The sequence below is a fragment of the Clarias gariepinus genome, chromosome 15 (genome assembly GCF_024256425.1).
Source record: "Clarias gariepinus isolate MV-2021 ecotype Netherlands chromosome 15, CGAR_prim_01v2, whole genome shotgun sequence".
NCBI classification, from domain to species: domain Eukaryota; kingdom Metazoa; phylum Chordata; class Actinopteri; order Siluriformes; family Clariidae; genus Clarias; species Clarias gariepinus.
Window position 1 is genome coordinate 28,502,186 of NC_071114.1, and position 11,965 is coordinate 28,514,150.

General features: G+C 36.3%; 1 protein-coding gene across 1 annotated transcript; it reads right to left on the bottom strand.

The window, feature by feature from the left end:
• Window positions 1–2,122: 2,122 nt before the first annotated feature.
• On the bottom strand, window positions 2,123–6,675 carry LOC128543259 (wee1-like protein kinase). Its single transcript, XM_053513627.1, has 9 exons — window positions 6,254–6,675; window positions 5,988–6,154; window positions 4,724–4,781; window positions 4,402–4,571; window positions 3,803–4,071; window positions 3,640–3,720; window positions 3,210–3,547; window positions 2,765–2,907; window positions 2,123–2,655 (listed from the first exon to the last, which is right to left on the bottom strand). The coding sequence occupies exons 1-9, from the start codon at window positions 6,545–6,547 to the stop codon at window positions 2,508–2,510; spliced, it is 1,668 nt and encodes a 555-aa protein (XP_053369602.1). The 5' UTR covers window positions 6,548–6,675; the 3' UTR covers window positions 2,123–2,507.
• Window positions 6,676–11,965: the final 5,290 nt, after the last annotated feature.

Consider the following 11,965-nt stretch of genomic DNA (forward strand, 5'->3'; position numbering starts at 1 on the left):
ATGCACCAACATTTCTTTCATAGTTAAACAAATTCGGTTTGGTTATAAATAATTTATTAATACTTTGTCGACTTTTATTTAGCACCCTTAAAACCTAGGGCTAGAGTGAAAGGTTTACGCTTAACAGGTCTTCAAATAAGGCGGCACATTGGTATAGTAGTTAGCATTGTCGCCATGTGCCTCCAAGCTCAGGGTTTGATTCCCGCGTCTTATCCAGGAGTTTGTATGTTCTCACTTAGGCACGTCTTTAAAAAAAAAAAGTCCAAAAACATGCTGATTAGGTTAATTGCTGTTCCCAAATTGACCGTAGTGTGTAAATGAGGGTGTGTGTATGTGCCCTGCTATGGATTGGCACCTCATCTAGAGTGTACCCTGCCTCATGCCCTAAGTCTCCTGGGATAGACTCCAGGCCTGCCATGACCCTGTGTACAGGACAAAGCGGTATAGATGATGAATGAGTGAATGACATCTTGTAATGGCATTTCAACGTCTTTCAGAAGGCACAAGTTGAACAGGTCATGGCACTGTTGATGTTGAATCCTTTTGCTTAAAAAATGTCATTTTCATTCCGTTAATGATAGAAGTGAGTATTTCAAAATGATTCTGTATTGAGCTATCGTCTCTGGGACAGTTAAATTTATTAATTAGAATAGTTTATTAATCCCAAACGGAAATCGTAATTTACAAATATCCCAGGTACAGTAGACGCTGAGGGCAGAGCGTAGGGTCAGGCAAGATACAGCGCCTCCTGGAGCGGATAGATTTAAGAGCCTTACTCAAGGGCTCAACCGCAGCAACTTGGTGGTTCTAGGGCTTAAACTTCCACCCTTAATGTCAGAAACCCGGTAACCTACAGCCCTAACTGTTTGATCCATCACTGTCCAATAATCTAAAATATTGACCAATAATTAACAATGATTCATCTTCTATTAAGATCCAGAGATTTAATTTAAATGGTTACTGCTAGGCTTAAGGAGGGGTAAATTCCAATCTGAAAAGAAGAAAAAAAAAAGAGGTCATGATAATGTTAAGAAATTTTGGTGAACACATTTTAGCAAGAATTGGTGATACGGTTTGTTCCTTTTTTTTGTGTAAAAAAAAACAAAACAAAACAGCGACTACTTAAGAATGACTGACTCACATTGCAGATATAAGCTAAATAGGGATGTTTGTTGCTTTCTTAGGCATTCACTTAGCTTCACATGTCTATTTATTGTTCAGGGGCAGTCAGGCATGAGATGGGAAAGAACCCCAGAAGGACTATCTCAAGGCACCATGCATACCCTTACACCCTAATTCAGATGTTATCTCAGCTAATCGGAATACTTTGCATGTTTTGGGGAAGTGAGATGAAACCAGAGAAGCTTGAGGAACTTTTTTATGGCCATGGGCAGACTCTGAAACTCAGTAACCTGAGCTGAGTGTTGCATCAAGACCCTGATTTAAAAGTATGGTTTATTCATATGTTTTTTAAATATTAAGGGCCCAAGCACTATGGGGTGTGCAGGACCCTCTTGTTTTCCTAAGAATGATTGTTTTTCCACCCTTTTGAACTTTTTGGGGGTCTTAACATGCTCAAAAACTCATGGAAATTGACAGACAGGTTGGAATCTACTGCCATTAGGATGCCTGAGAGTTGCGTGGGCCGGGGCCCCCAGGGGCTCCCACACCAGATTTTGCTGGATAGCTCATACACACTTTCATGTAGGCACATGACTCAACTCAAATTTGATGCTTCTGTTCTGGTCCCTCGAGGCATGACTCTGCTGGGCCTCAGGGGGCGTGCTGTGGAGTCTGGCACTGGGCCTGTAGCTTTGTTTGCTGTGTGTTGCGGGATGGATTTGACTTTGTCTGATAGTGGATTGGACTTGTTGGTGTGGCTCATTTCTTGGATGCTTCGTCAGATTGAAATGTGGGGAATTTGCGTCTGCATGACTTTGCATTGTGCTGCTGCGATGTGACATGGCAGAAATGAGCAGGTGCACTGGTGGCCCTAATGAAGTAGCGAGTGAGAGTAATTTTTCATCAGTGATACTTTGTGTTACTGTAAAGCAGACGTGGGTGTTATGAAGGTGAGAAATACATCAAACTAACAAACTGGCGGTGTGCAAGCTTGCTTTATTATATGAAATTATAGTACAGTGAAATTGTAACAGTCCATCAAAATATACATAAATTATACACAAACAAAATTCTAATTATTAACCAGCTCTGCGAAAAAAACTCACTACTAATTAAACAACAGTTTCATCAATTAAGTGCTTCTTAAACACAGTGTCACAATATCAATTTGTAAGATAATACAGGAAACTCAATATGACTTACTAGTACTGTAAATAAATTTTTTTTTGGTTTTGTTCCATTTGAATTATCATATGTTTTATGAAATAATAAATGTCATGGTGGAAGACATGGTGTTCAAAATTATGGTCAAAGTGTTTTTTGTTTTGTTTTTAATCTGTTGCTTGTAATGTAAATCTGTGATATAAATCTGTTGCTTGCTCTGATCAGAACATGCTTAAACTGAGTGAGCGGTTTATCTGTCTCTCCACCAGTCTGGACGATCTGTTATACTTGTTTGCACTGGAGCAGGTCATGGTCCTGTTAGAGGCGCTCAATTCAGAAGAGGTTAAAGACTGGATCTCATTCAGCTCTCTAGACAAACACAGAAACCAAGTGAGTTTAGAAAAGATGTATAGCAGTTCATATCATTTATTAAATTAAAGCTTGGATATTTTTACACTTTTATAAGTGCTGTGCTTACTTCAGCAGCTGTGCGTTTCTGAACTTCTGTGCATGCAGCTGCTCGCGCAGGGTGTCGGCACACTTGGAGGCGGGCTGGAGGACGGCGTGTTTACTAAGGGCCGAGGATGAAGGTCTGTGCACGGGATCTGGATGAATCATGAGCTGTGATAAAAAATGAGATGGTGAGTTAACCGGAGTACTTGGAAGAAACCCATCAAGCACGGAGAGAACATGTAAACTCATGCACACAGAGACGGGAATCGAACCCGGACCCTGGGGGTACAAGGCGACAGTGCTAACCACTACACCACTGTGCCGTACAACTAAAAGTGTTTATTTATAAATTAATGTAAAAAGTCTTTTTATATAATAAAGGTTACATTTAAGCCGCTTCTCTCCTTCTCTGTCTTTTGAAAGCTCACATGCATTACGCATTTAATAGATCTTATTTCGATGAAACAAACCTTGAGTAGTTGTTGAAATTCTTCTGACAGCGCTCGAGCTACATACGGGAGTTTCCCTCTGCGTATGGCATGCCACATTTCCCCATTCCTTGGAAGCGCTTTTGCCTCGCAGGCTGTTAGGACTGTGAGTGCTAGCGCAAAAACATCTGCTTTAGGGAGATTCCTGTAGTCCTGAAAGACGGGTTTGATTAGTTCATTTAGTTTATATACGGTGATAAGATACAGTAGATTACGGTATAAGGGGTAAATTACCTCGTGCACAATCTCATTGGCTAGAAATCTGCGGTCTCCTTTTTTCACTCTCGGGTTCCTAACATGAGTCACATGACTAAAGTCTCCTGAAGGAGGAAGCAAAAAGTGTTATCAGTATAGTCAGGTTTTTTGTCCCCAAACTGCAAAAGGAAGTGCACATTTAGTTTTTCCTACAAACCTATCTTGTACACCACATCTGCGTCTGATCCGTCGACGTCTCCATTATTAGCCGCTGCTCTCCTTGATATAAGTATATTACCTGCAAAGAAGGAGGTCGTGATGATTTGGAATAAACTACATCAGATAAATCTGGACTACATGATTCTATCTGTCTAACTTACCTGGCTTGATGTTCATATGAGCGAGTGAAACCGAGTGGATGTACTTTAAACCATGCGCGACTTGCAGGAGCAAATCCTTCAGCCGAGCTTCAGAGAGGAAACTCAGAGTTCTCTGGTTCTTCTGGATGAGATGCTCGAGCGTTCCTTCATCGCAGTACTCGTTCTGGATAAGCATGTGTTCATCCTCTGACCATGCAGAGTAGTACCTTACCACATGGGGGTGCTGTCCCAACACGGCATGGGCGTACACCTCGCGTAAAGCGTCCTGCCTGTCAGGAAAACCGCAGTCATAAGTTATGAGAATTCAGTAAGATGGTTTCAGTAAATAGTGCAACAAATATCCTGAATACTTCTAGTAAATAATACGCAAGTGTTATGTCAGTGAAAGTTTCCAGAAAGTGTAGAACCTATCATGCACTTGTGGTCAGTAGTTTCCACGCAAACATCATGAAGTGTTATGGCGATATTGGCCTTGAGAATTTTTCTTCTTCTTTGAATTGAAGAAAAACTCCAAGCATTAGGAGCACATTCTTTTATTTTTTATTTTTTTGAGTTTTCTGACCAGACACAGGCGAACAGAACCCTGAAATTCTACTTACTCATCCACAGAACCCGCTTCCAGCCTCTTGAAGCACTTGATGGCATAGATGCATCCATCAAGTCTTTTCACGCACTTGAAAACGGCCCCAAACTCTCCAGAACTGATTTTCTCCAATTCGTAGAACTCAGAAGTGTAGCGAGATGTTGGATTTACTGTTACACTCTTTCTCTGTAAATTAAAAAATAGTTGCCATGTTTACAGATACAATGTAACGAACAACAGGCAGAACAAATGATATTTGGGGAAAATTGTTGGTCCTGAAGGGACTCGAGAGCGATTTCTCAAACAAACTGTGTAAGTTTGGTGTAAAGCCAATTTACCTTTAATGGGGGAATTAATTCCTCTTCAAATGCCGTCTCACCCAAGTCTTCATATGAGCTGTAAAAAAAAATAAAAAAATAAATCAACAATTATTGTACAGTATATGAAATGTCCATATATGTCAAAAAAGCTTCCAGTCTTTCTCAAAAAACACATTATTTATAAGATGTTATTACTATTAGTATTATATTACAGTATAATATAGTTATAATATTATTGTTATGATTTATTACAGTATATTGGCAATAAAGTTTCAAACAGAGCAACAATGTTTATAACTTTAGGATAAATATTATAAATTCAATATAAAATTAATTTAGTGTCTTACAGGTGAGTCATTATTAACTAAATAAAATTCAAAATGGTTAACTAATGCCTAAAATAAATTAATCTTTGCATCTAATTTTTTTTCAGAAATGAGAATAGATAGAGGTATATCTTAGAGCTGGGCACTTTTGAAAATATATTATCACTTTTTTTTTTGCACCAGTCAATATTACAAGGTTATATTTTTTTAATAAACAGCAGAAGAAAAGGTTTATAATTTGATGCATAATTTGATTTTAAAAAATTGTTTGCAATTAAAAATGTAACTTTCCGATAAAACTATTAAACATACCTTTTGTACTCAAACGTATTTAGCTAGGCTAACATCCAATAACAAAGCAAATTATCTCATTAAAAATATATTTATTTAATAAATATTATTTAAAGATATACAATATTTATTTAATAAATTTAAATGTATATAATAAAGAAATATGAACAATTTAAATGAGTAAAAACTCTACATAAACCTCTTACTATTAATTTAGTCCATGTAATAAACTATAGGCTTTTGCATTGAAATAATTGCACAGGTCCATTTCCTGATTATTTGTGGACCACTACTTGGGTCACACTAATTAAAGAAAGCAAATAAAACCAACTGCTATATCAACCTAACATTAATAAGATGCAATAAATATTAGTAATATAAAATCTTTAACTTAGTAAATTCAAAGTTATAAATAAACTGTAATATTAGTTTGATGTTTACATTTTTATCATAAAACCATGAGCAAGGGTTTGCACTGTATTTATTTTTCACTAACATTATTTATAATTAAACAATATTACACTGGAGCTTGTGCTGTTGTGCTGAATATCAGCATGGCTGTAATTACAGCAGTTACATATTGATGTTCAGTACAACAGCACAACCTCAAGTCTACTTGCTTTTACTGTTTCTTTAAATTCTGGAATAATATACAGTAGACTTACTCTTCCTGATGTTCTCTGCTGCGGGTTCTCTTTGCGCTGACAGACTGGAACACAAGCGAGTCTGGAGTAAACGGGTTTATATTGATCCGCCGGGTCTTTGTCTCTGATTTTGGTGTAACAGATGAATAAATGTTTTCTCTTTTCTGCACAGAATGATCTCCTTTGGACTGAAACACAAAGAGAATATATTTAGGAATTTTTCCACCTCAAAAAAACATTAATAATGTATTAATAATTGTAGAATGAGAATGCAATCTGTTTAGTACTTTGTAAGATTTTCTGAAGTGCTTGATGGAGCTGATACAGTGCCAGGATGTGTTTCTGTGTGAGATGGTTGATGAGTTTCTCTGTGTCTCTGCATCTCTCAGGTCAGCTCTTTTTGGTGTATGTGATTTCTTGGAGCTCACTAAGTCTTCATTTAGGTTCCTTTCAACAAATTCTGTACATTCAGAACTAAGAAACTCTTCACATGGCAAAAATCCCAGCTCCTCTTCGGTTTCTATGCAGCTGCTGTTCTCATCACCGGCACTGAAATTCAACCTCTGGCGAACTTGTCTCATCACGGCTTCTGTAATGGGAGGGAAAAGAGTCTAACTTAATATGGAAAATCCTGCCTTTTTTGAAAAAAAAAAAAGGAATTACATTGATATTAAGACCAAGTGTACAGAAATCAACACGCTACCTTTCCTTCCTATGTTCCCCTGAAATGTTACACCAAGCTCACCACACTCGATGGCTACTCACCCTCTGCAATGACTCTGTGAATGACTTTAAAATGCGAGTTTAAATAGGATACAGGTAGTGGGCGGGCAGTCATGTGACCACAATAGCACATCAAAGAACAATAAAGTTTGGAGAGACATGTTCATGGTGTCCCATTAATTAGGGAAAATAAATTTATTTTAAAAAATCTATATCAGAATAAATTAGATTATAAATATATAAATCATATAAAAGATCAAACTTAACTTGTAAATTAATTTAATAAATATGAATACATCATTTGCAGGATTCTAGCCAAACCGAATTTATACAAATTGTAAAATAATGTTTAAAAAAAACGTACCTTACATTAAGAAAATACATCATTCCCATATTTTCATATTTATTTACAGATTTTAATATTTTATTTAAAAAAATGTTTAACAGGAATTAAAGAGCAGCATGATCGAACAACTTAAGCAAAAAAAGAAATATCAGTCTCCTTAACCTTCTTAGTCTATAAATTTAATCAAGTATGTAAAAGATGTAAATCACATAAAAAAATATATAAAATAAATATATTTGAATGCTTTTAGAAATTATCTGAATTATAAATTTAAAAAAATTACCTGCATAAAATTTAACTGTTTGAAATGAGAGAATGTAATGTATGTACACGCACACATGTTTTTTACTTCGCATTTCTTCAAACCTCAGGCTTAAATTAAAAAGAGATAAAATTACACTTTATAACCATTTATTTGGCTAATTTTATATATATAAAAAATTTTTAGAAATTCTTTAAAGATAAATCCACATGAAAAACAGAGCAAAGGAATAAAAATCTAGAGTTTTATTTACCTTATTGTTGTTTTAACAGAATATGTTAAAATGTCCACTCCTGGACATGTCTTGACTTGAATTTTTCTTGAAATTCAGTCTATTATAAAAAAAAAAAATCCACCTGAAAACAGATCCTTTTTTTCCTCTTACAACCTTTCATTATTAAAATATTCATGTAAACAGGAAGATCTAGGAAACAGTCTAAGGTTTTAACAGCATTTGAGGAAAACAACGTTGACACAAAACTGTAGTGTTTTATTAGAGTTCCAGGTCTGTTGTGGCTTTTTGCTGTAAAGCTGATGAGATTCTCAGAGCTTCCTCCAGCATCATCTCATCACCGAGCTGCATGAAAGATCATGTCCCAAACTAAAAATAAAAATAAATCATAAACTAAAAAAAAACTCCACAATGAAACACCAGAGAGCGTAAAAATACATTTCCTACATGACTCAACATGTTGTTTGTCCGTGCCTTCTGAACACCAGGACGCTCAACAGCTCTACTAATGACCTTGATTAGGTGTGAAATTTAAATGGTTCTGTTAAACTCTAAAGACAAGGAACTTCAAACATTAAATAGGTGTTAATGTTATGTGAGAAATACATTAATGATCACATCATATTTGTCACTTCATTAGATTATCATGATTAATCTTCAAGTGTGGAACAAAAGGAATTGTGCTGCAACTGCTTCAATGATGTCACATGACTCTTCTTTAATTTCTACCATGAATAGAGATTATCTATCAAACAGCATAAAGATAAACGTAAGAGCACAAACCCACACCCAATTATACACTTTGGGTCTTTGGGCTGTAAGAGGAAACACACAGACCGGAGATGAGACTCTAACCTCCAACCATAGATGTGTGATGCAACAGTGCCAACCACCAAGTCACTGTTCCACTGTCTTCAAAACCCTAAATTGTTCTTATCAGACTTAAATCATGAGGCTTGAATTATTTGAGTCATTTCAGTTAGATGATTCATTTAGATTCATTCAAGTATTTGTTGATGTAAAAAAAAAACTTTGATCATGCATCACACATCACGTGTTTGGTGTACAGTAGACAATAAAGGTGCAGAGATGTCTCAACATTTATTTTATATTTTTGAGCATTGATCATTTCTAAATGGTTTAAAATTATATGTTCAGGGAACAGAATATTGGATCCTAAAAACTTCAGGAGGTTACAAACTGTCGCAAACTGTCACAGTAAGGCTTGTCACCTGTGTGTACTCTTCCATGTGTCTGATGAAACGCAAGCAGACTTTTTGCAGACGGTTTGAATATCTATTATTTTGTTACTTAGAGAGTCAGCAGTGCACCACAGTACAGTACGGTCAATTTTCAATAAAACATGATTACTGTTTTTATAAATTATTTTTTTATTATTATTATTTTTTTTATTCTTTTCCTGATTTTCTTCCAATTCCTCCCCATCACTAGGGGGCTCCCACATTAAGGCTACTACTACCACTCAACCGGGAGGACCGAAGTCACGTGTTTTTCCTCTGAACCATGTGACGCCAGCCAACCGCATCTTCTCGAACTGTTGTTAGGGGCGGCATAACACACGGCGTGCACGAGCTCACAGATGCCCCTGATTGGCTGTAATGCCGTGATTAATGTCAATAGCCTTGAACGGAAAGTGCGGCCAACAGAAGTTTTAATATTACAGGAGCAAAGATAATTTTTGACTTACCCATATATATATATATATATATATATATATATATATATATATATATATACTGTATATATATATATATATACTGTATATACACATAAGTCAGCACCGGTAGACTTATACTGTAGCAGTGCTAGCAACAGCAAATATCGCTGTCAGATATAACAACAAATAAAGCGAGGCATCTGGATTATTTAATTCTTCTGGACCTTAACAAATACAGCTGACTAACTGCTTGCCATCCTTCAGAACAAAATCCCAGGCATACTTGTGCTGAAATTGCATCCATTATTTTAAATGAATGAGTATGGAATGTTTTCAACCAGATGATGCAAGAAAAGATGTATCGATGTGCACGTGTCTCATGTGTTTTAAAGTACAGATGCCTCCGCATCAGAATCAGAAAAAAGTCACTTGCAATTAAGAATGTGAACCGTTATGATGTGCAAATTCAAGCTTTATGGAATTGAAGAACGTGGCTTGTAATGTGAATGTAGCCTTAGGAAAAATTCTGACAAACTAAAGAACAATGTGATTTGCAATCGAGGGAGAAAATTCAGAATCTGAGAAGTACTGTACCTTTAGGTATGCGATGGAAGTAAGCAGTGTTTTTATCCTTCAGCTGAACAGCCAGTCCAGCCTCTAGACTCAGGCTCTCACCTCCCACATCGTCACTCATTGCAGCACTGGACCATCCACTGGGATCATCTAAGAACAAGAAGGAAGGAAATGTTTGCTTATTAGGAAATTATATTAAACATCTACAGAATCAGACATAAATCATGGTTTACACACACACTTCCATTTTTACAGCAATATGCTGAATGTAAGCAGCAGCACCATCATCCAATTGGATAACCTGACCATTTAATATACTTCTTCTAAGCAAATAGTAAAAAAAAACAAAAAATGTGTTTTATGTCTTTAAGACACATTCTGGTTAATTTCTCTAAACCTACAACTTCAGTATAGCTACGTACAGCCGACATTGCTTTGGTACCTTGAGTACTATGCTGAATATGTGCCGTCTGTGTATTGATCATCTTTGAAACAAGCAGTACAAGTCCTTAATAAAGTTAAAGCACTGCAACAGAACTGGATCAGAATACTGTAAATGTACTGAATTTTTACTACTGATCTAAATTGTCACGAAGACTAAGAGTAAAGTTTTAAGCATCACCTGCGACGTGTGGGAATTCTGCTCCGGCCTTATTTACTGTAGTCGGCTGCATGGTCCCAATGTGAGCAGTCTGTCATGCAACAGCGCTGAAGGTCGAGATGCAAAAAGAAACATACGAACCAAAAAGAAAAAAAAAATGTGAATGATATAAAGATAGATATTTAATATTTAATCACTCAATCACATTATACATGATCAACTGCCACAGATAGAAACACAGATAGACAGACAGACACAAATAGACATGCAGAATGATGGGTAGACAGACGGACAGATGAATAAATAAACAGAGTGACAGGTAGACAGGCAGACAGACAGATAGACAGATAGACAGAGTGATTGGTAGACAGACAGATAGACAGATAGACAGAGTGATTGGTAGACAGGGAGACAGATGATTGATGATTGACAGAATGATTGGTAGTGAGGGTGTGACAAACAGACGCGAACATTGCAAGCAGCACAGCTACAGAATTATGGAGATGTAGGTACAAGCCTCAGAGAGCTCCAGTGTTGCTTGATAAAAAGAAGCCAGTACTTTTAAAATTTTAAATGTTTCACACCAAGCAAAATGGTCAGTTTGTCATCCTTGATATAACGGGGAGTTACAGCAAGGTATGCCTCCATATTGATTGATGTTCACATATCTGTTGTCACATGCACTGCAACATCCTGCTGTATGGTCTCATATGCCTTCTCCTTTGCTTTCTTCTATCCCCCATCCTCCTTTTCATCACAGGTTTTAGAACCTAGCGAACAGTACAACTGGCCACATAACAGTAATAATTACTTCTAATAATGTAGGACATACTTGTCTTGTTAGGAGAGTTTAGGCTGGATTCAAAACAGACGAATTGCCTAAAACCCTTATCATCGTTCCCTGAATGGATGAGAGTCGTTTCAATCAGGTCAATAAGAGCTTTATCTAACGCAAGCTTTTGGGCATCTAGAGAATGTTTTAGTCATAATCACAATTGTAGTGTTTTAGTTACTTGATCTGTTTTATTGATTCTGGAGATTTCCACCCTCAAGAATTGCATGAAAATGCCTTAACTTGAATGACATGTTGTTGCTGTAGGCAAGCTCTTTAGGGTATAGCAAACACTTCACCTTTGCAAAAAAAAAAAAAAAACATAAGAAGTTGCTTGAGGGGGGAAAGGAGGTGGATTACAATGATGCACCCGTCATGTTTTTAGAGTTTTAACCAATTATTAACTAATTAATTGGAATTATTATTACTAACTCTTTATTTAACTGTATTTAAATTCTGCCTTATGGCAACTGCAATCATCAATTAGTTTATGTTGTTTAAAAAATGACCTGTGGCTAGTTTTCTGTCCATAACTACCATCTCTAAACCTTTAAATAAAAAATAAGTGAACAAAATACCCACCTAACCTCTACAAATAAAGAAATTTTTTTTTAAATCAAAATGTTTCGAAATAGTGGAAGTCCTTTAATTTTTTTGGCAGCTCCATTCAATAATAGCCATTTAACAAATGTGCTGAGTGTAGTAGTGAGACTCCTTGTGAATGAGCCTTTATTAAAACCAGCTAAAGCGCC

Excerpts from the sequence above, each read along its gene's own strand:
- LOC128543259 (XM_053513627.1), bottom strand. The coding sequence starts at position 6,547 with ATGAGACAAGTTCGCCAGAGGTTGAATTTCAGTGCCGGTGATGAGAAC. Across the intron at positions 3,721-3,802 it reads TCATATGAACATCAAGCCAG|GTAATATACTTATATCAAGG; the intron begins GTAAGTTAGACA and ends CCTTCTTTGCAG. Across the intron at positions 2,908-3,209 it reads AATTTCAACAACTACTCAAG|CTCATGATTCATCCAGATCC; the intron begins GTTTGTTTCATC and ends TTTTTATCACAG.